Source organism: Dermacentor albipictus, chromosome 8 (assembly GCF_038994185.2).
Source record: "Dermacentor albipictus isolate Rhodes 1998 colony chromosome 8, USDA_Dalb.pri_finalv2, whole genome shotgun sequence".
NCBI lineage: Eukaryota > Metazoa > Arthropoda > Arachnida > Ixodida > Ixodidae > Dermacentor > Dermacentor albipictus.
The window spans coordinates 99,803,764-99,827,974 of NC_091828.1; the positions used below are offsets into that span (position 1 = coordinate 99,803,764).

At 47.7% G+C, this 24,211-nt stretch overlaps 2 protein-coding genes across 3 annotated transcripts in view; one reads left to right on the forward strand and one right to left on the reverse strand.

Moving 5' to 3' along the window:
* LOC139048906 (F-box/LRR-repeat protein 16) overlaps positions 1-1,908 on the reverse strand; it is a 12,008-nt gene extending 10,100 nt beyond the window's left edge. Inside the window, exons 1-2 of the mRNA XM_070523836.1 lie at positions 1,386-1,908; positions 284-1,235 (exon numbers count right to left, since the gene is read on the reverse strand). Of these exons, the coding sequence (XP_070379937.1) occupies positions 284-1,235; positions 1,386-1,542 (1,109 nt within the window). The 5' untranslated portion in view covers positions 1,543-1,908. The remainder of the gene's footprint in view (positions 1-283; positions 1,236-1,385) is intronic.
* The window catches only part of tzn (tenzing norgay), a 26,051-nt gene extending 2,375 nt beyond the window's left edge, over positions 1-23,676 (forward strand). Inside the window, exons 2-4 of one of the 2 annotated variants that reach the window (XM_070523827.1) lie at positions 7,400-7,479; positions 10,892-11,309; positions 23,209-23,676. In XM_070523827.1, coding sequence (XP_070379928.1) covers positions 10,916-11,309; positions 23,209-23,591 — 777 coding nt within the window. In that variant the 5' untranslated portion in view covers positions 7,400-7,479; positions 10,892-10,915 and the 3' untranslated portion in view covers positions 23,592-23,676. Of the gene's footprint in view, positions 1-7,399; positions 7,480-10,455; positions 10,696-10,891; positions 11,310-23,208 lie in introns of those variants that run through there. The other variant, XM_070523826.1, reaches the window with a different exon arrangement.
* Positions 23,677-24,211: the final 535 nt, after the last annotated feature.

The window sequence follows — 24,211 nt, forward strand, 5'->3', positions numbered from 1 at the left end:
ATGCCGTCATCTGAGCGACAAGTTGTGGGTCGAAGCTGAAACAACACAAGCTGCCACAGAAACAAGGCAGGCACGCTAAGTGTCTCTTCAACGTGGCGCCAAGTATGCAAAGCCGCGAGCTAAGAGTTTTCTGAGACAACGAATGCACGTGCAGGGCTAGTATAATACTGAGTGTGCCAGAGACCTGGCATATAGCGTACATTTGAGGCAGTGCGCGCGAGAATCGAACGTGGATTGAACAGTCAAAAATATAAAAAGAAAAGAGGCGAGGCGGTCGACGCACCGGTCTAGGGTGAGCTGCTGCAGCTGCGTCATGTCGCACGCGATGAACTCGAGGCTGGCGTCCGTGACGCGCGGGCACCACGACAGGTCGAGCACGCGCAGCTGCCGCAGGTTCTCGGCGAGCAGCTCGACGCCGTCGTCGCTGATCTTGGTGCAGCCCGAGAGCGACAGCTCGCGCAGCTGGGGCACCGCCTGCACCAGCTGCACCAGGCCCTGGTTGGTGAGCTCCCAGCAGGAGCGCAGTCGCAGCACGACCAGCTGCGACTGGTGCTGCAGCTGCTGCTGCTGCTGCTGCTGGTGCTGGTGGTGGTGCGAACCGATTCCTCCTCCTCCGAGGTGCGCCAGCGAGGCGTCGGTGACGTGGTACGCCTGCAGGTTGAGCTCTCGCAGAGCGGGAAGCAGCTGCGCCACGGCGGCCAGCGTCTCGTCGGCCACGTTGATGCAGTCGGCGAGCGTCAGCGACGTGACCGTGGGCCGCAGCGCGGCCCACAGTCCGGCGTCCGTCAGCTCGTTGCAGCCGAACAGCTCGAGCGCCGAGACGCGAGGCGCGGCCGCCAGGAGGGTCTCGAGCCCGCGGTCCGAGACGCTCGAGCATCGCAGCGCCACGAGCCGCGCGCGGCTCAGCAGCGCGGCGCCCAGCGACACGACGTCGGCCAGGTCCTCGTCCGAGGCGCCCACCAGCCAGACGGCGTCCATGCCGCGCCGCTCGAGCGACTCGAGCAGCCGGCGGCGCGACTCGGCGCCCTCCCGGCGCAGCTCCCGGCACCGCAGCGCGGCGGCCATGTCTCGCCAGTGGCGAGGGTCGTCGTACAGGGCGTCCCTCCACGCGCGACACACCGAGGCGAGGGGCAGCCGCTCGCGGCCCCGAAAGTGCGAGAACAGGCGCGACAGGAACTCCGGGTCGCGCAGCATCTCGGCGGCCGTTCGGGGACGGGTCGCGGCGGCCGCCGCGACTACGGCCGCCGCCGCCGCGGCGGCGTTCGACGTCGCTACCGCGGCAGCGGTGGTGGCGGCCGCCGCGGCGGCCGCCGGAGCGTTGGCTGTTGCGGAACAGGCGACGCGTCCGGGCGGCGCTCCATTCCCCGTTCCTCCTCCGCGGCCGCGTCTGGTCGCGGTCGCCGCGCCGCCGCCGGTGTTGCCGCCTCCGGTCGCGGTCGCGGGCGACTCGTGCTGCAGTCCACCCTTGGCTCGCACGGCGAGCCCGTTGAAGCAGCGGCTCAGCTCGGCCGCCGCTCGCTTGGTGAAGCTCACCTCGGCCATCGCGGCCAAGCCGTACACGGCGGTGGTGCGCACGCTACGCCATGGCGCCGGACGCCGGCATCGATCCCCTGGCGCGCGGAGCGCGCGTGACGTCAGCTGAGGGGTACGGGTTGTCGGGGAGGAAGGGAGCACGTGGGTGCGCGCGCGGAAACGCGCGTTCCCTTCTCTGCAGCCTTTTCGCCCAGCCGAAGGTTGTGGGTGTGGGGGGCGGCGCTGAGGTGCTGGCAGACGCGCTGTCGCGCGCTGCGGAGCGAGTGAGTGAGAGAGCGCCCGTACCTCTCAATGGAAATCCAAGCTCCGGCGCTGACGCACAGTGTGCGTACCATGCGCCACATCGCTCTCTCTCTCTCTCTCTCTCTCTTTCCCACATTCGGTCGTGGCCAACGCTTGGGGACGCGCGCCCTTCACTCCGCTGGCGTCGTACGTGCGCGGATTGCGCGCATTCTCGACGTTTTCCAGTTGGCGTTAGAGACGCCTCGCCTTGAGGGATCGCGCAGCGCGACCAGGGAGAGGAGGGTGGAAGGAAAGAGACGACCCTGGACGCGCCGGCTTAGCGAGTGACGGTCAAGCTCGCGGGCAGAGGCATTATCCCGCGTAAGGATGAGAAATGCGATACAGGAACAGAAAAAAAAAGCGGGCCATTTGTGGAACCGAAGAAGGCCGCGCGCTTTCCTGACAAAAACAGTTTGCATTCTACGCCACTCTGTTTGGTACTCCCGTTTTTATACCGCGAACTCTGGAGCCAAGTTTTATTTATTTCATTTATTTACAGAATACTGCAGGCCAACCTGTGACGCAGGCAGGAGGGAATATGTTCATACAGTAATGTAATTAAATACGTTCAAAGAAAAGATGTGCATATGAAATATTAAATACATTGAACCATATGAGGTATATTGAAGGATGATATAAATACATAAAAAACACATTATACAAGCATACAATGCAAGGGATTGAAGGCGCACCCCGAAAGCCTACGTTTGCCTCTTTATTCCAAGAACACGAAACTCAAACAGAAACAAAGTTTTTTACCTCTGCTTTTCTTGTCCGCAAACGATCCCCTCGTTTGTGTTGTGGACCCACGAGGAGAGCTAGGAATACGCGCGGAAAAGTTAACCCATTTTTCAAAGTGGTGCTGCAGCGGCTCGTTAAAGAAAGCTCCGTCGAATGTGGCTTTGCCGCATTAGGCGTTATTGTGCGGAGAAGCCAGACTTCGATATTCCTCGGGGATAACGTAGCATTCCTTTTTTATTTCTTCTCCTTCTCCGGAGCAATCTAGACAAACACCAAAAATATGGGCAGGACAGCCGCTCTCTTACGTCTTGTTTACGCTAAAGACTACGCTGTCGATGACCTGAACCGACTGGTTCATTAGCACGTATTAAAACGACGCTTTTTTTAGCTCTGCGCCCGGGATAATGCTTATTTCCCTCTGCATATACGTTTGAATCGAAGATGTCTCTCACGAGACAACGGCTTAGCCGATTTTAATGAAGCTGGTTGCATTGATTGGAGAAAGCACAATTCTACTCATTTCGGCAGCCAAATTTTATTTAGGCGTCTGAGATATTTTTTTACGGAAATTGCCTAATATCAATAAATTTCGACAAAAAGAAATTTAAACACGAAGTTCGCAACTTCATAACTCTGGACCAAACACATCTATCACGATTCTAAAGAAGGAAATGACGGCGTATTCATACTTTAAATATGATTGATGATGTTAATGCGATTAGCAATCTATCTTGTGATGGATGCGTAATATGGGATTATATGTTTTAGATGTCACGATGATTATTATGATGAGTGGCAGATACCGAGTGGAACATACTCAGTGACTCAAGTTGGCGTGAAATGAATAAAGGTTGGATCCGGACATAGATATCGGACAATGCTAATATCATTAAAAGTGCATCTGCAATGCCGTTTGTAGCAGACAGATGTGATGCATTGTTTCGAGGATTACGTCCAAATTGTTTAGTTGTTTACGGGTTTTCTTTTTTGCAAAAGTCGTAATCATTGGCATAGTTCAGAGCGGCGGAGAACGTAGCAATTACTCCAACTCCGCATGTCTCGACAGCTGCACTTTGCAGAATTGCGATATCCTTTACAAAGATGAGTTACAGAGTCGTAAGCTTGGCGCTTCTTTTCATTATTATTCTTTCTTTTTTGGGGAGGGGAGGGCAGGGGGCGGCAATATAGGATAGAAATTGGCAGTTTACACAAAGAAAGCCCTGCTCCCTACAATTGTTAGAGTTTAAACTTCTTCTTTAACGCGACAAGACTAATCAAATCGGGTCAGTGGCGTAGCGAGAATACCTTGACTTGGGCGAGTTGGTTCATTTTGACAGTTTTCGTAAAAACGCGCTAAAGACGAAGATGAAAGGAACACGTATGACAGGACAGGCGCTACTTCCAACTGGCGTTTATTGCAAACGGTCATCTATTTATGCTCCGCGCATCAGGTACATTACGCACTCATCATCATGCACACAAACGCTTGTGAGTATGATGATGATTTCCAAATGACCCCTTTTTTTCTGCTCCTCACGTGTGCATGATGATGGGTGCATGATGTACCTGATGCGCAGGGCATAAACAGATGACCGTTTGTAATAAACGCCAGTTAGAAGAAGCGCGTGTCCTGTCATACGTGTTCCTTTCATCTTCGTCTTTAGCACGGTTTTATGAAAACTGTTGTAGCAATAATTTTTTTCGGGCGGCGGTGGGGGGGTCACGCACATTTACCTGGGGATGGAAGGGTGGGCAGGGGAGAGGGTGGGATCGGCAGGCGCCATACTCGCACAAAAGCACTCGCATTCTGTGTCTTGACGTCACGGCAAAGTATGATGGTCACGTGGAACCAAAACCCCTTAAACTTCGTAAAGTAGCGACACTCTCCTCCCCCACCTTCAGTCTTTCTCGTTTCTCCTCTCTTTCACGCTCCCTCCTCGACCGTGGCGCCGCCTACACCGCTCGAGGGCAGCAACGGCGCCAACATGTTGCTCCTCGCGACTGTAGACGCTTCTCGAGCAAAAATGGCGCTGATGCACGGCGCGAGGGCCCACTTGATGCTATTAGGCCAATAGCGACGCGGCGTAGGCCTCAGCGCGCGAGGAGGAGGCGGAATTCTTGAAAGCGTGGCGCTACTTTACGAAGTTTAAGGGGCGTTACGTGGAACTAGGGCACCGCGACGTTTCGATGTCCTCACTCCGGCTCACTCGGTCGGCGCATGTGCAACGTCCTGCTCATGGTCTTGCTCCTCCGACATACCGTACGTGTCGTGACGTCACGGCACAGCGTCCTTCTGGAAACGAAATCGAAACTAGCAGTAGAAAAGCTCTTTTGTTACATTCTTAATGGTGCTGCGAGGCTTGTCACTCTTCTTCTTTTATGCGAAGCATATTACGAGAGCTCAACCCAGCTCCTCAGGCGCGGCGGTGTCGCCTTCAATACCACGTGACACCGTGACGTCACGACAGAGGAGAAACCGGGGGGGGGGGGGGAAGGGGGGCTCCAACTCGCGCCGTCGCTTGCGGCGTCGCGGCGGTATATAAGCAGCTGCGCTTGCCTCTGCTAGACACTCACGAGGTGAGATGCCTCCTGGAGACAGAGCTGCTCGTTGGAATGAGAAGCGAAGGTTGCGGCGTACTACAGAGACTGATTTTCTAGGTGGCTTTGGCTCAACTCTTGCAAGATGGGCTGGGTGGGAATCGAACCAGGGTCTCCGGAGTGTGAGACGGAGACGCTACCACTGAGCCACGAGTACGATGCTTCAAAGCGGTACAAAAGCGCCTCTAGTGAATGCGGTGTGGCCTTAGAAACGAGCTGTTTCAAAGGCTCAGGCGTGCGTCGCTTGCTCAGGCGCACATTTCGTTGCAGCGCCGAACGCTGCGTTGCTCGACGCTCACCGCGTCCAATGCGGGGCGCGTAGTCGCTGCGCCGTAGCCCATTGTCTTACACCCCTTGGCGGGTCGACGGGAACGCTGTCGCGTTCCACTCTTGAAGGCGAAGAAGAGTAACGCATGAGTTGTTCCTTCGTCTAGCCGAACCAAATATAGCCAAGCAACAGCAGTTCACCAGGCTAAACAGTGGTTCAACAACTAAAATAAAGGCTAGTATGCTTCGCATCCTGGGCTTAACCTTAGCTAAGCCACAGCCATTTTTTCTAGGGTTTGGAGCTATATAGGACTTTTACTTAACGCAAGAAATGAATAGTCGGAAATGTCGTGCCTGCTAGCATACCCTTTCAAAAGTGTTGGAATTTTGTCGACTACTGAGCATCAGTCACCCGTGCTTGTGACCATAACCTTTGAAAAGAAAAAAAAATCAATTCTGTGGTTTTACGCCGTCATAAGCATTCCTTGTCCCGTGGGCATTCGGCATTTTGAAAGTTCTTTTTTGTTTTGTTTGTTTGTTTTCGCATATTTCTCCGCTCTAGGAAACTGTGTAGACTGCAATGCGACCGAGATTTATAAAAAAGAACTGCAGCATGTTGGAGAGGACGTGTCGTATAGGTTTGAAATTGCTCCGAGGTCGTTTCAAGAACACTAAGGTTATTACAAATTATGACTTTTTTTCAGATTTTATGTCGCGATTTATTTGATTGCCTGCTCACTACGCTGTCGGTCAACATTCAGTGCTATCTACAAGTCGTCTATTTAGCGAGAAACTTAGGTTACTTGTGTACTTACTTACTTGCGTACTCATATTCGTGGAAAACATTAATATTTCATTTTATTCTTCATTTTATCAAGGCTTTGCTTGGCAGCATTGTCTGTCGGCTCCATGCGTTTTTGACCAGGTCCACTTCTAAGTTGAATCCATCCATCCATGTGTTTTTTTTTACTGATTAAAAATGAAGCACCTCCCTGCCACATCTCCTTCTATAGATCACAATTGGGGTTTGCATGCCTCCAACGTTTACGGATGTGACGCTGTCTGCGTCGTATTCGAGTGTCAGATTCAATTAGATTCGCTATCGTATCGTAGTCATTATTGCTCTCGACAGTGGCATAGCCAGGAAGCGTTCATTTTTTTCTTTGTGGGGCGGGCGGGGGGAGGGGGTTGCAGGCTGGTGTTGTCGCACTCTGTCTTATGTCAGGTGCATTGGTAGAGATAAATTTCGGAAGCGAGGAGGGAGGGTGTGTCTGTTATGCCTGCCTCCACCCCCCCTCCCCACCTGGCTAGGAGGCCCCTTGTTAGTGGGGGGTCCAGCCAGGGGCGTCGACCAGGGGTGTATTCTCCTCCCCCCGTAGCTAGGCCCCTGGTTAACCAGGGGTGTATTCTCCAGAGGCCTATTCCCGACTCGTATTCATTTGAAGTGAGGGAGATAGAGAGAGAGAAAAAAATAAACGCCATTCGTACACCGCTAACGAATAAATCACGTTTAATATAGGCAGCTTTATACACGGCTGTATTCCGCTCTCCTGAGCAAGTGTCCGAAACGTTTTTCGTTAATTATATATATATTTTTCATCGTTATAAGCTCGCGGAAACAGGTATTTCATTGTTTTCGAATCATTGTGTTTTACTTTTGTTCTGCACTGATCAAGTGTTTACATTTGTTTATCGACAGTTTTTCATTGCTGATGCCCAAACGCCGTTAATTACATGGGCCTGCGGACTCGTCAAGCCGCCTACTGGCAGCTTTTTTTTCCGTTGTCCTCCATCTGTGATGTACGTGGTGGAAATAAAGATGTGAACTGATTTGAAAAAGAAAACACTTTCTTTTTCAACCGTTGTACAGGCGTATGCAAAAGAATCTCTGCATTCTCATATTTCGTTCTATTTCCTTTGCGTTATAACAAAGGGCAATGCGCCGGCGACGAGGAATAATGAGTGTGTTTTGACGCAGTATCTGTCCAGCTGCCACAAGCGAGCGTAAAGTCCGCATGAGCATTTTCAGCAACACGGCTGCATACAAGTGAAGCACAGGTGGGTTTTTTCCGTTTTCCTTTCATTAAAAAAAAAAGACTTTTGCATTCCTATCTGCGATTGCGTTGTGCTTCGTGAGCGTCCCGGAAAACCAGTCAGTGCTAACCATTTACGTCCCTACATAGATCGAACAGCGCACTTACTCACACATGCACGCGTAATCTCGCGGTATCTCGCACAGTTCTCGTTCGCGCGTCCTCAGTGTGTGCGAGAGAGCGAGGGACACTACTTCAAATGTATATACAAGTCAGACGCCTAGGCTGTATGCGAGGAATGCCGTTACAACGAAATTACCTGAATAACGAAGCACTTGAACTCTTGTTTCCGGTTGCATATATCGAAGATCTATAGAAGGCACAGCGCCTTGGCAACCGCGGTTGAACGCGATTGGCTGGAACGCCACCGGCGTCACGCTCCACGCCCTTTGCAACCGCTGCGAGAGTACGCCGCGCCACCTTTTACGCTAACGGCTTTTACGCTAACGGCTTTACGCTAACGGCTTTACGCTAACGTTAACGCTCTTACTTTGCATTTTAACGTTAACGCTTTTACTTTGCTTTTACTTTGAATTGCACGTCTATATTGTTGTATATATTACTTATGTTATATTTATGTATATTATATATATTGTTGTTATAATATATTGTATTACTAGTGTTATATTGTTACTATAGTGGCTAAATGTGTACCGTGCGGAGCAAGTCTGATCTTTAACCTTCAATTATTTCTTATTGTAAATAATGGTCTTGGAATGTGGACCTTCATCGTTTTAAACTCAGTTTCCAAAAATGCAATCGTTTGCCCCCCCCCCCCCCCCCGTCTTTCTTTTTTTCGTTGCATGCGTTCGAGTTTAAACGGAAGCTTTAATGTATACCTTGTGAGCTCCTATCTGAATACAATGAGGACGCTGAAATCGTTTTCCTTGGTACTGCACCGTGTATTGACGAGGTTTGGTACACTTAAAGGTTGAGGTATAACGGCAAACTGTAAGCAGTTAGGCGAGTGATAAATTTATATAGCACAAAAAAAATTGAAGTATTGAGAATTGGGGAAAAATATATAACAAACAAACAAACAAACTGAGGGATACATCAAGTTTACAGCTGTGTTAACTCAGAAATGATGTCACAGCTAGTCACGTAGGCTGCTCACGTATTGAAATATCCGAAGCGGACAAGCACCGATATGAAATAAACGACTTATTTTTGAGTGCGGACTTTTGCATAACCCCCACACGAGCGTTGTAACAGTTTACGTTTATACAGAACTGTGTATATATTTGCAGCAGATTCACAAATTTTCATACCTTCAGCTACAGTTCCTTTTTTTCGAACTTACCAGTCTTGGACAATTACCAATTACCAATTACCAGTCTTGGACACACACACACACATGTGTGTGTGTGTGTCCAAGACTGGTAATTGGTCGTGTGTGTGCACACACACACACACACACGGTTGTGTGTGCACACACACACACACACACACACACACACACACACACACACACACACACACACACACACACACGCACGCACACGCACACGCACACACACACACACACACACACACACACACACACACACACACACACACACGCACACACACGCACACGCACAGAGAGAAGCGGTATTTTGATTTAGGGCGTTACCTTATTCTTATTAGGTCTGTGATGGTAACGCTGGCTAACACTCCTAGGGTTCTACTAGGGCACATAAATACCCAAGAAAGTGGATGGGAAAACAGCGTCGCGGTAGCTCAATTGGTAGAGCATCGCACGCGAAATGCGAAGGTTGTGGGTTCGGTTCCCACCTGCGGCAAGTTGTTTTTTCATCCACTTTAATTTCCATTAATTTATTGTTTCATTACTTCATTTATTAAGCACAAGTAATTTCCCCTATGTTGTCCTTGGTGTCAGTGTTTGTTGGCTTCTTAAAGCTACTTGCTTATAAATCATTAATCAGGCCAAAACTTGAGTATGCATCTGCCATCTGGAATCCACAGCAAGCTTACCTCATCGACTCATTAGAAGCTGTGCAAAACAGAGCCGCCCGTTTCATTCACCGCTCATGCTCATCCTATATCAGTGTTTCATCTCTCAAGCTACAGTCCCAATTATGCAGTCTTTCCCTCCGTCGCCGTATTTCTAGCCTGTGCCTATTTCACAAATTTTATTATTCCCAGCTCAGACAGCAGCCATACATCAGCGCACCGCCATCACGCACGTCTCGCCGAATCGGTCATCCGCTGTAAGTCTCACTCCAACGTGCCCGTACGACTACATTTTCCCAGTCATTCTTCCTCCGAACAGCAAGCGACTGGAACGACCTTCCCCATGAAATTGTAGCCATCACCTGTCCATCAACCTTCCTAGAAAAAGTTACATCCCACCTGTCATCATGAAAAAAAAGAATGTTTTACTTTCTCACGTTAAACCCACCCCTTATGTTTATGTAAAACCCCCTGCAGGGGGTCTTTAAGGAAATAAAAATGAAATGAAAAAATAAATATGACTATATATATATATAGCAACAAATATAATTCAAATCGGTGAAGCTCTTGTCGAATGCGTTTTACATGTATCTGGATAGGGAAATCTGGGTGCGGGAAAGTTCTCTTTCTGTCCATTTAGGCATGCATAGCGATGCAGCCTCCATATGAACAAAACGTGACGTTTTAGATCTCGTGAAATGTGAAAGTTCATATTTTTGGTATATTTTCTGGTTCTCGTGGGGTGAATGAAGCAGACGAGGAGGTACGCATTGCCTCCGAGATTAAGCTAGTTACTGCCGCCAACCGCCGCAACAAACGATGGCGCAACAGCGAGACCCAATCTCTGAGGCCATTTATCGCGGCTTTGAGAAAGCGGTGTCCGCGCCGCTCTAGTACATGTTTCAGCACAGCTGTGGCTCAGGCCAGTACTGAAAGCCGTCGTAGCGCTTACTGCAGCTCATAAAATAGACAGCAAAAAAAGAAACGAAAGTTGAAATAACTATTCGTACCTGAACTTGTCGGCATGGGGAACATTTAGTTGTTCCGCCATGCATGACGTCACGCCTACCGCCCCCTCTCCTGCCCACCACACTTGTCGGTGTTGTTATGGTGTTGTTGATCTCCGTTTTTCAAGGTTTTCTTCCCCCGCTTCATGTCAGCCACCGTTCTCACCAAAAGCAAGTTCGTTGCTGCCTGCTGTAGCCGACTTCTCCAGCGTCTTGACGTGAGAAGCTTTCATCGTTTCATTGTCCTTTTTATATCTAGGTTAGAGATGCGATTGTCTCGCGTCTCATTCGGTCGGTTCGCTTGTAGTCGTATGAAGGTAGTGGTAGTAGTAGTGGTAGTAGATGTAGTAGTACTAACCATTGCGTCATTAGTTTAGTGCCGTTTCTACAGCTGGTCGTCCGCGGACCGCGCAGGTACTGCGGCCAGGCCGACGCACGATGCAGATCAAAGTGCTCAAGGCGCTCGAGGACAACTACATGTATCTGCTGGTCGACGACGCGACCCGTGAGGCGGCAGTGGTCGATCCCGTCGAGCCGGCCAAGGTGCTCGACGAGGTGAAGAAGCTCGACGTCCGCCTCACCACGGTGCTCACGACGCACCACCACTGGGACCACTCGGGCGGCAACGAGAAGCTGCTCGAGCTGTCGCCCAAGCTGCGCGTCCTCGGCGGCGACGACCGGGTGCCGCGCCTGACGCAGCGCGTCACCGACAACCAGGAGCTACAGGTGGGCAAGCTGACGGTGCGGTGCCTGTTCACGCCGTGCCACACGTCGGGCCACGTCTGCTACTTCGTGCCGGCCGCCGACGGACAGCCGCCTGCGGTGTTCACAGGTAGTGCACGTAGTCGTAACACTCCCCGAACACCTATATAGTAGACTAGGTCGAGCCTTCTTGATAGTAGCGGATTGTAGTTGAACTAGTGGCTGTTCTTAGCTGTGGAACTAGAACACGGGGGCGACGAGACGTGAAGAGCGTGGGACGCACAGCGAGCGTTTGTACGGGCCCTCCTCTTCTGTGTCTCGTCGCCCCAGGGCTCTGGTTTCGTAGTGCGAAAACGTTCATAGCCGCACCCCTGTCGCACGCGCCACACTTAGTTCTCCGTGCGTTCGGCCCCCTGCGGAAATCACATGCGTGTGACATACCAATGACTGGCGCAGCGTTGTGTACAGGCAGGTCTAAAATGAGTACTCAACACACTGTGTTTGCAAAAGTTTGGCTACAGACCTTGTTGTGCAAGGAGCTTGGCATTTATGTTGTTTCTTTGCTCACTGGTACTGGATTGCTCCCCAGTACCGATTTGCTATTTTCTCTGACACCCATGCAGTGATCGTGAGCTTGGGTTTGAAATTTCTTTTTCTTCTTTTGCCACAAGTATAGACTTACATGCCTGCAAAGCAGGCCGCACACTACTGTCTGCTGGTAAACTTGCCTACTGTGATAGAATGTGGGCCAATTTACCAGCCAACATTACCAGATACCGCTATTCTTTGCCATAAGTACAACCTTGTATAGGTGAAAATTGGCAGCATATTACTGTCTGGTGTGGTGTTCTTTTAAGTTTGCTGTCCTAGATTACTTGTATTCTAGCTGTATACTACACTGTCATGAAAACATGCAGTGCTCCTGAATGGGTTGAGGGGCTCCCACTTTGTTGCACAGACACTTTTGAGTGTGCTCGATTCAGTACAGATTGATGTCCCTGCAGATCTAGTATTGCTAGGCACCAGTATTGTTATGAGCGCGGCAGAAAAAGAAGAAAGTCTGGCTGCAACACTGCTTGGCACAAACCACTCCTTAATATTAAACAGCTTGAAGTCGATCTTACCACAACTGTGCCCAAACAGGTACAAATTGAGTTTGGTGAGGGCTGAACCTGTAAATGTGACAATGGTATAACGCTTTCAATTTTATCTGAGCCAGTGCCTATTAAGCTTGTTGATCATTGCATGTTGAACACTGCTACACAGTCAAATTTGTACTGCTTTTGCTTGAGCACTATTGAACATCTTTGAGTCAGTACAGATTGAGCATTGCCACACACACGTCATGTCTCCGGTATGTTTGGCTGCAGTCCTGTTGTACTCAACCCTGCTTCGGTTGTCCTCTAAAAGTGAGGTGCAGCTAAACTTCAGTGAAGACAACTACCCGTATGAAAGAGGGCACGTATTAAGCACGCTTTGACATCACTACTGCTCCTGAACGACGCATATGATGAAGGGGCAGAGTGGCCTATATAATTTTACCAAAGGCTATAGATCATAGCTCACTGAGAAGCCATTCCCACACATCTAAAGTGAACCATGCTGCAAAAGCTTGCGCTGCCAACATAAGCGTGCATATACCCTTACAGCTGTGTGTTGTTGTGTTGCCGTGTTTTTCGTGTGTCTCCTCCTGCACAGGCCAAGTCCGTTTTGGTAAACCAGTTCCTATGTGTGTGAATAATGTTTCGTTTATTGCTTCCCTGAACCAAGCTTGAAAGAGCCTTTAGGTGAATGGTTGAAAAGAAGTAAAAGCTCTGGCCAAGCAGTGATGCTAACAGACACAGAACGTGCGATTGGTTTTGAGCTCTCAGTATTAAAATTTACGATGCGGAAGAGATTAAGGCGAGAACAGGAAGGAGACGGAACTAACCCTCAATTGTGCATTGTCATTGCCAGAAGTTTCATTTGGTTGGTTGCAAGATGGCATTTGCTCCTGAGCAGACAGACATTGTATCTAAGTGTACAATCTTGCATAGCTGGCTTCATACGTGTTTGTGCATGCCGTTGTTTACTATTTCATGAAAAAAGCTTCCTGTCATACCAAAATTTGGGCGGAGTCAAGCGGTGGCTGCACAAATTTTTGTTTGAGCTTTGTTATTGCTTCCTTCCTCCACTCGCTGAGATGTCTATGCCACTTAGAGAGGAAACAAATACTTATTACCTGCATTGTTGAATTTTTTCAAGAGATTTCTAGTGTATTCCTTCCTGAGCAAGTACACCACGAAAGCAAAAGTATCCCGTGCTATGTTACCTGAGCAATTCTAGTAAACGTGCGAGAAGCAGCCTTTAGCGTGCAACGTTGCACTTGAAGCTTCGTTTACTCAGACATCACTGATTTCAAAGCATTCTACATGCTCGGACCATTTTCGTTTTATTCACAACAAGTTCTCAGAGCTTACTAGGTTGTGTCCCTACAACGTGGTGTCACACTTATTTACTGGTAAGCTACTAACTATTCCCAAGCAGATGCTATTCAAATTGCATGACGCGATGAAGAGCTCACGTGGAAACGTCAAGCCTATCTCTGCTTCTTCTGCGTTTTCTGGTTTACCGTGATTCTAGATCTCATGATGAGACTGACGCTGCTGGCATTTCAGACTTGTAATTGAGTAATCCTCCTTAGCATTCTTTGTTAGTGTTCGTTTAATTAACATGACCATAATTTCAGCAGTGGGCACAACGCACAGTGCCTACCAGCAGAGTACAGCGAGTTTCACTGTACCACTGTTCAGACTTTCCTTTGGGTCTGCGTGCTTTGTGGTGTAATATCACTCTGTTTCGATAATTATTAATGTATACCACCAAGCTCTGCACAAATGCAGGTCTGGCCTGAAGGCTTTATTTACGAGGGTTGATCCAGAAATAAGGTTCCCAAAGAGCTCCAGCCACACGGGAAGGTGCGAAGTGAAATCAGGCAACACTGCTGCTTGCGGCTGTTCCCTCAATCTCGATTCCCCTCGGCCGCACTTCGCTACACCACTCATTTTTGGCTCGGCAGCCGTTGACTATAGAGGCTCCCATTGTTGATCCTGCCAAGTGCGAGATTCGTTCCGTAATTTGTTTTTTGCACGCCAAAGGGACTCCACCCGAAGATATTCATCGTCAGTTGACAAAGGTGTATGACAGAAGTGTATATCCATTACGAAGCACGTCCGAAAGTGGTACAGGGAGTTTAGTGCCAGTCGGAAAGAAGTCCATGATGAGGAACGGAGTGGAAGACCGTCAGGTTTGGAGGTGGTTATCGAGGTGGTCCAATGTGAAATGCTTCAAAACAGGAGAATCACTGTCCGTGAACTTGTTGCTCAGATTCCTGGGAGTTCTTACGGTACAGTGGAAAGAGCTTTGACTGAAATATTGGGGTATCATAAGTGTTGTGCTCAATGAGTACCGCGACTATTGACATCAGACCACAAGGAAAAATGCCTTGTCTGTGCTCGCCAGGTTTTTTCAAAAGTGTCAAGAAGATAAGGAAGGATTGTTGGACTTCATTGTTACGGGAGATCAAACGTGGGTATTTCATTTCACACCTGAAACTAAACAATCCAAACAGGGGCGACACCCAGAGTCACCTTGTCGCATTGAAGTTCAAACAAACTCCTTTTGCTTGCAAAGTGATGGCCAGTGTTTTTTTGGATCATAAGGGTATACTGCTGATCAATTTCATGGAACGTGGGACAACAATCAACTAAGACAATTATTGTGCAACACTAAGAAAACTCAGGCGAGCTATCGAGAACCGCCAGTGAGAACGACTGGCAGCCGATGTAATGCTACTTCACGACAATGTCCGACGTCACGTCTCTGATCAAACCCCAGAACTTTTGAAATACTTTGGGTGTACTGTTATGCCCCACCCATCGTAGCCCAGACCTTGCGCCTAGTGATTATCACTTGTTCCCCAAGTTAAAGCAACATTTGAGTGGCAACCGCTGCTGGAGTGATGATGAAGTCAAAGAAGAGGTGAAACGCTTTCTCAACGGGTTGGAGGCGAAGCTTTTTGACATTGGGATACAAAAATTGGAGCACCGTTTACAAAAATGCATAGAAAAAGATGGTGGTTATGTAGAAAAATAGAGCAAATTTTCATCTTTCCAATGATGTAAATTTCTATGAGAATAAACAATGTTGTCTATTTTTAAAATTGATGGGAACCTTATTTCTGGATCAACCCTCGTAGTTATACCCGGGCTTGGGGGTGATAGGTGGAATTTGTTGGGTGGGACCGGCCAGCATTTGAGCCCGACTTGGGCCTGAAATTCTTACTGGCTCTCCCATTTCCAGAAGAAACAACGCATAACTCGAGGACCCCCATGCTTGTCTAGCGCTGGGGCACAGTTGAGAGCATTGCTCACAGTTTTAGTGAATGTGTAATGTGCCGAAACCTGAGCCATATCTATGCGGACGCAGTGGTAATAAAGAATACAATTGCATGGCCGAGTGCATGCTTGCGATAGTGCCATTGCTGGGCCGCGCTGCGGGTCTGACGCGTTAGGCTGCACCCGGGAGCTGTTCTCAAGTCTATCATTGGGCTGGGCTGGCACGCCTTCTGCTAGACTGGGCCCAGGCTTCGTCAGGCTGTGAAATTGCAGCCCATGCACATGTCCAGTCAACTGTCACTGTTGTGATTATATTTACTATCACAATTGGAGTACAAGTCAAGTGTTGATGGTTTGTGGCAATGCCTGATGTCATGGCTGCAGCTTTGAAGCCATGTTATGCTTTGGGAGACTACCGCACATTCAAGCACGAGCATGGTTCTCCACTGTACATGTGTTCTGTTCAGACATGTGTGAATAGGGCTAAGGACGGAGATGTAGTAGAGCTCCAGTTTTATTGATTTCTTGTGCACACACATCACAAGAGGATAAAACGAAGCTGTGATTACATTGGAAGTTCACAGAGTTGTGAAACTGTCAGGGGAGTTCCTAAAACAAAACGTTTGTGTTATGTAAAAGATTACAGCATGGTAGTACAATTCTGTGAATATTTCATGTTACAGAATAGTTAGAGAGGATGCAAGAGTACAAAGTTAAGCAAAATAAAATAAATAAACATGCAACAAGAATATAATACAAACATGCAATATCCTGCATTAGTTAGTGAAGTTCAGAACTTTTGTATCTGCAAGCTCATAGCATAAACGGCATAAAATGATTGCACAAGAAGCCAATGCAATTGTAAAAACAAACTACTACACACAAGCTTATAGTTATAAACCATAATCTTCTGAGAAGTGTAATCTAAAAACAAACGGGCTAGTTTAAATATTAGCATTGGTCAGCGATCTTATGAACATACAAGTTCAAAACACAACAGAAGCAGCAAAAAATGTTCAATGCTAAACAAGTGTTGGAATCGCAAATTACTGCTACTCTTTTGACGATTTATCGAGAGAGTACTTTTTGCAGGCACATCGAAATAAATGTACTGGTGATGATTTAGTTTCACCACATTTGAGGCGCATAAAAGGATCGCACACTGTGCTGGCCATTAAATATCGAGCAATTTCTGAATAAAAAAAAAAGAAAATTACCGACGATTACGTTACTTCCTAATGCGAAATTTGAGCGCAGCAAATAAGCTGTTTCACCTTTTCGATAGATTGAGGCAAAGAAATCGAGCAACACATGTATGCGCTATCACAGAATTTTTTTTTTTTTTTCACACGTATTCCTTTAACAAAGACTCCACTAACAGTTCTTGACAGTCATGAAGGAAGCTTTGTGGTCGGAGAAATAGGCTGATATATGTTCGACTTGGTACACCAATGCTTGATTCTCAAAGACGAGATCTATACAAGTGCCTCGCGAGGTTGTCACAGCCGTCACAGTGATGAGTAGCATGGCTTCCTTTTGCAGTACCTTCAGAGTCCAAATGTGAACTGAATATGAATTACCCCATGATGTAATACAATAACTTAGATGACTGTGTATGAATGTGTAATACAGCGCTTTAAGGGTGTTTATGTTAAAGCACTTTCTTGATTTTACCAAAGCCGTAATTCCAAATTAAATCTTTTTACAAACAGAACCGATATATCGGTGAAACTTCAAATGAGTCTCAACTATAACTCCTAAACATGTTGTAAGATCACTTGAAGGAATGGCTACAAAGTTGACATAGAGGCAGGGAACAGTTAGCAGCTGTATTGTTGTGTGTATTAAAAAGCATGAATGTAATCTTAGATGGTTTAATCAGGAGTCTATTAGAGTAGCGGCATTCTTTGAGAGAAGTTAAGTCAGCTTGAAGATTAGATACAAGAGTTGCAGAAGCAGAATGATGAGAAAGGGTAGTCGTGTCATCAGCGTAGTCAAATAGGAAGAAAAGTTAAGGCATAGGGGTAAGTCATTAATTTATGTATAAAAAAATAGTGGGCCTAAAATGGAACCTTGTGGAACAACTCTATTCATAGGGATAGAATTAGATGTATAGTTGTTGATCGAGACAGCTTAAAACCTGTCAAGAAGAACGCTTTGTAATAGTGTCAATGCAGGACCTGTTATTCCATAACACTCCAATTTACAAAAAAAAAAAAATGGTCGATGCTGTCAAGGGCTTATGAAAAGTCAATGAAGAAAGATCCTGTGATCTTGCCATTATTAAAGAATTATCTAATTTTTGCTGTATCAGCAAAAATTATATCATTGCTGTATCAGTGGACAGATTGCAATTGCTGTATCAGTGGACAGACTCGCCCTAAAGCCAAACTGACATGAAGAGAGTATGTTAAATGTACTAAAATACTTAAATAGCCTTGCTTTGATTAGTTTTTCCAAGATTTTATCAAGGGAACGAAGAATGGATAACAGATATAAGCCTATAATTTTTAATGTTAAGTGGATCACCTTTCTTAAAAACGGGCACTACATTTGCCAACTTAAATTTTTCGGGTAAGACACCAGTTCTGAAACAGCGGTTAAAAATGTGGCTTAGAAGGGGGGCAAGAAGACATGTTACAGATTTAATACATTTTCAGTAAACGTTGCCCAACCCAGGTCCAGTATCGTTTAATCCTGAAATAACTGAACAAATCTTGGGGACACGAGTAGGAAAAAGAAAAAAACAAGAGTGAGAAATACGAGTAAACAGAGGTGCATAGCAGGAAGAGAGTGAGGTGGTGAAACTAGGAGAAAAGTGATCGCTACATCACTGGAAATGGTGAGGATAGTGTTGTTAACATGAACAGACGTCACTTTGCTGTGCGAGTTGGTAGAATTTAAAAATTCATTTAGGAGCTGCCATTTTCTCTTTGTATCATCTTTACAGAGTTGATGTTCATATTCACATTAATTTTGTTTAGCATTCTTTAAAAGGAAGGATAATATGTTGGAATATTCTCTTGTACCACAATTTTAAGTTTTTGTTGAACGGTTGACTTTGGTCTTTTTATGTAAGTTACCTTTCTTGAGAAGGGATTGCATGAGTGAATTTTACAACCAAGGGCAGCGCAGGGCAAAGTGGCGTCCATTAAATGATTGCAGTGTAATTGAACGTTCAGCTGCTGAATAAATAACGTCGTAGAACATGATCAATGCCTCTTCAGGATCATTAGTGGCATATATACTTGACCAATCTGCATCTTCAATGAGTGGACAGTAATTATCCAAATTAGACACCTCCGACACGATACACTGCTATGAATGATAGGCCTTTCAAAATATAAAAATATGGGAAAGTAATCAGTTATATCACTTGATTATGCCTGCGTGAGTGATGTCACCCAACTTCGTGAAGATATAGTCAGTTAATGACTGCGGTACAAAATGAGCACAGCAGGTTGGTGCAGATAAATGCGATTGAAACCCATAGCTGTAACTACAAGCCACATGCGCAATGTTAGTGGAGCTAGAGTAATCAAGTAAATTAATATTCACATCACCTATTATTAATACATTTTTACAGTCAGCAGTAAATTTGCCCAAGTAAGTGAGTAAGAGCTTAACAAAAAAAATGGAGGGGTCACGAGAAGGTGAATGATTGACAGCAGCAAGAATAGTTTTTCGTTGATTCTTACAAAGTGCTGGCCTATCAATTTCCAGCCAAACAGATTCACATTTCATGGCATTCAAATGTAAATCATTGCGTCTCTTATACAGAACATTGTTCGATACAAAAATGGCAGAGCCACCATGGGGATCACCACTTCGATGACAATATTCACTAGAATAACCAGGGAAGCCATACGAGTCACCGGGGCTGGGTGATAACCAAATTGTGTGCATACTTTGTGTTCTTTCCTGCTCCGCTCTGCAATGTGATTAGCCCTAGGTGTATAATAAATAAATAAATAAATAAATAAATAAATAAATAAGATCTTATAGCTATCTGCTAGATTTACTAGAGCAATCTCTTGAACTCTGATCGTTCAGCCACTGTGAAAATGATGATTAATATTTGTATTTGACCTTCATGCTTGTGGCTTTGGATGTTCTTGTGACTGTAACTTTTACCCTATATTATTACCCTATGTTATTACCCTATATTTATTATATTTATTATATTATAACCCTATATTTATTATTACCCTATATTTATATTATTACCCTGCATTATTACCCTATATTACCCTATTACCATATTATCTACCTCTTATTGGCCCAAATTTCAAAGCAGTGCCACTGTTCTGAACGCAAGATGCAATGCGACTCCGCGCACGTGCACCAATGCACTGCGAATCATTGCATGCACTTGTAACGCAATATTTTGTTGAAAACGTACAAATTTCCAAAGTTCCACAAGCCTGTTTGAAGCCAGAAGGACCAAGTTTGGGCTATACTTCATGTACTAACCATCATTCCCAGGCTGGCTGAGCCGGTATGCTCTTGAAGATGCCGCTAACACTAGCGCCATATGTCCCTGTGGTGATTTTTTGCAAAAGAGGCTCTGTGTAAATAGAGGTCCCAGGGTCTTACAGCTTGGCAATACTTCTTTTTTCCTTACCGACTGAATTCTAGTTACAGTGAATCTAAAAAAAAAAGCTTTTCCATTGGGATTCTTCCCCGAGTACCTTAACTACAGCGGGTGTGGACTGTATTCCGGAAAATACAGTACTTTAGTTTGGGCCTGCTGCTAGAGGAAACGTAACCGGACCCATCGAGTGGCGTGCTTTCTCGAGGAAACCTTGGTTGCGGCAGATAAAAAAAATTGTCCGACGATTACGATACTCCTTAATACGAAATTCGAGCGCAGCTTTGTACGCGTTTTCATTTCGCGATGTATTGCGGCAAAGAATTTGACACCGAAATCACCGCACCGCCTGGCAGTGGGCCAGTGCCGCCAGCGCCTTCGCAGAGGAAGGGGCAGTACGGGAACGCTGGCATATGATGAGCGGCAAAGGAGCCAGCTGCGGAAGACGACGACGGTGAACGCACGAGCAGTGGCACGCGTTAAGGGCTAAACCCCATGAGAGCGATTTTGTGCTTGAACGTCGCTTGAACAGATCGCTCGATCGCTCGGTTCTGCAAATCTAGAATTCGTCGCTCGTCGCCCAGAAGCGCTACGAGCGACCAGCCAGTAGCGCGAAGCCGGAACTGGATGTACGTTACTCAAATACTACCGATTGTCGCACGGAAGGAGCAAACAATTGAATTTTTATACGTGCGAGGATGAAAACCTGCTGCAAGACCCTCAGAGATAGTTTATGCTGCTGTTTGCAGTAAAATACGTCGACTTAAGTGAACGAAGCACGCGTCACGCTTGTTTCGGCGCCTATATTGCTTGCCCTCATATCGGCAGCACCAACGTTACCAGACTGGCAGCACTGGGGAGACGTCGTTCGAAGTCATCGCTCGCGTGGGGTACGACTTGTAGGCGACGAGCGAACGCGATAGCCATCTCCATCGCATCGCTTGTCGCGCACAATATCGCTTGCATGGGGTTTACACTTTAAAGGTTGGTCTGGGAGCTCTGTCGGCGGCGGCGGCTGCTGTGAATGGCGCCCACGCGTCACCCACGCGCTGCCTCCCGCGATGCTCCAGGTTAGCGAGGCAGTTGCGCCTCACTTGGCTCCGTTGGCAGACGTTCCGCGTGAGACAAGGTTGTCCGCGCCAGCCAATGTACCGCGAAATGAAAGCACGTATAGAGCTGCGCTCGAATTTCCCATTCGGGAGTGTCGTAATCGTCGGTGAATTTTTTTTCTTCGCTGTTGCGAGGGGGCGTATTTCTGAACATTAGCAGCGACGATGGAGTGCCCTAAGGTTACCACGATTGGTACGCACTGTAAAATAATTTACGCCCTTAAAAGTGAAAATAAAGGTGTAAATAGAGAAGTGGTTCTTGAGCGGAAGGAGAAAAGGCTAGCGCTATTTCTGCAACCCATGCGGGAGCACGGCTCAGCGCCAGCAGGGTGAAGGGGATGGGGTTAAAAGAGAGAGAGGGTAGGAGGGAGAAAGGTAGAGGGTCGTAGAGATGGAAGCGAAGTAGTGGCCGATCAGGAAGCCCGAGGTGGTGGGATGGACGTTAGGCCATCCGTATTTGTAGAAATGTCCTACAGTCTCGCCGAGAGCCCCGACGAGTCGAGGTACTCGACGAGGAAGGCTGGTAGCTGATTACGACAGGGGAAGAAGATATCTTCCTGTCGTGAACATGGGAGCCCCAGGTGGTGGAACTCTTGCAGAAGTCGACCGTAAAAACTCACCACTTACACCCTTTCTAGGTGCAAGGGTCTGAGTTATAGACGGATTTACACCCTATTCACTTTAAAGGGTGTAAATGATTTGACAGTGTAAGGTGCGCCCGTATTACAAGGTTTCGCTGTGACCCCGGCGCGGCGACCTAGCTGCCCGGCCGTTGTTCCGCGAGTACACGGTACTTTTTTGTTAGAAAATGCAAAAACTATACTACGAGAGTGTGTCCCTGAGTGGCTGTCAAGATTTAGAGCCCGTGACAACGCTCAGGTACTGAGGGTACAAGCTGTGAAATGATTTAATACTGCTTTTGTACAGTTTTTGTTTTGTCCTTTCTTTGTTCTTTTTGGGGTGGGGGGGGGTGAGGGGTGAGGTTGGATTACCGGCAATAACTGTGACCGGCAATAATAATATTTGAAAAAAGTGATTGTGGTCTAATTGTTTCCTAAAACTGGCACAGCGCGACAAGGAAAGGAAGAAACAAGCGGAGCTGGCCAGAAGAAGGAACAGAGAGCGCCGACTTCACTTCCCTGTTCTGAAGTCAGCGCTCTGTTCCTCCTTCTGGCCAGCTCGGTTTCTTTCTTCCTTTCTTTGTCGCGCTGTGCCAGTTTGAGAATTAAGTACCAATTCGCCCGATCCTCAAACTTTTTGGTCTAATGGTTAGAACATCGGGCAGCTGTGCTGAGGGTCCGGGGTTCGATCCCCCACCATCGGCCAAAGTATTCTTTCTTTAAGTATGAGCCATCTGGAAAGACAGCAGCAGGACCTACAGCCGGCAGCCATGGTCAAGAAAACTCGGAAGGTCACGCAATGAAAGGGTCGCCTTAAGAAACTCTTCGCGTGCTTCTCTCCGCGATCGCGTATATGACAGCCACAGCGCTCTCAGGAACGGAGCGAGGAATTGTATCATGACGTCATCACGCACCCACTTTTTGGGTACCAAAACTGGTTCGTAGAAACAAGCTACATGGTAAAATTTCAACAACATGTATGACCCCTCCCCCCCCTCACTGTAACCTTGAGCAGCTATTGGCTAAGCAAAGTCACGTGAAGCAGTGCTACCTCCTGTAAATTTGTCTTCGCAAAGATGGCTGCGCCGAAAGTACCGGTTTTCATTACGTTGGCTTCTGTTCTGTGCGAAGGCCATTTGCGCGCGCGTGCGGTCTTCTAAGCTCTCCCATGCCCTCTCTACCTCCACCACGTGACCGGCTTCCAACATATGCACTTTTCCCCTCACTTCGACAGTGAACAAACGCATTAAAACCCATTGAAAACAAGTAAATCTCTGGTGACAACTTGTTTTGATGCGTGACCCCCCCCCCCCCGGGGGTGTCGTCCCCACAGGCGACACGCTGTTCATCGCCGGCTGCGGCAAGTTCTTCGAGGGCACCGCGGACCAGATGTACAAGGCGCTCGTCGAGCGGCTCTCCAAGCTGCCCGACAGCACGCGCGTGTTCTGCGGCCACGAGTACACGGTCAACAACCTGCTGTTCGCCTCGACCGTCGAGCCGGACAACGAGTCGATCAAGTCCAAGCTGGCGTGGGCCCGCGAACGGCGCGCCAAGATGGAGCCCACCGTGCCTTCCACCATCGCCGAGGAGCGGAGCTTCAACCCCTTCATGCGCGTGTGCGAGGCCACGGTGCACAAGCACGCCAAGCTCGACGACCCGGTCTCCACCATGGCGTTTCTGCGCAAGGAGAAGGACCACTTCCGTCCCGCCGCCTGAGCTTTATTTTTTTATTTTTCCCTGCGACCTGTATACCTGCGTTAGACAGCCCAAATACAGCCGTTATCCGCCGTTGTTTTCACAACCGTCTTGTCATATTCGACTCTCATTAGAGAGATTTCGTTTGTCCGGTGTTCCGGTAAACGCAGGCGGACTGGCCGTCTTACCGGAGGGGCGGAGGCGTAAACGTGGGCGGCCTGCTCGGTGCAGCCACCCGGTGGAGCAGAGTTCAACCAGACAAACGAAGATAATATTGCAATAACCAAGTGCAACTCTTTGCTGCTGGTGTTAATTTTCGACCGCAACACGATTACGCCGCTGAATACACTTCGGTACTGCAATATGCGCGCTGTACGTGCTTGTCTGATTTAGCTCTGCGCCAACAGGTGGCTGCACCGTGCAGGCCGTTCACGTTTGCGCCTCCGCTCATCCGGTAAAACGCCCAGTCCGCTTGCGTTTTTCTGAATACCGGACACGTTAAAGCTCTCTATTATACTCGTGACTTCCTCACTGCCTCGGGAGTTATAGTTCTTTCGAGACCCCTTGTGCATTTTATTGCACAGTCACTTGAATCATTCTGCAAAACTGGGGAATTTTAGCTGTTGCCCTTTGGGTGTCTA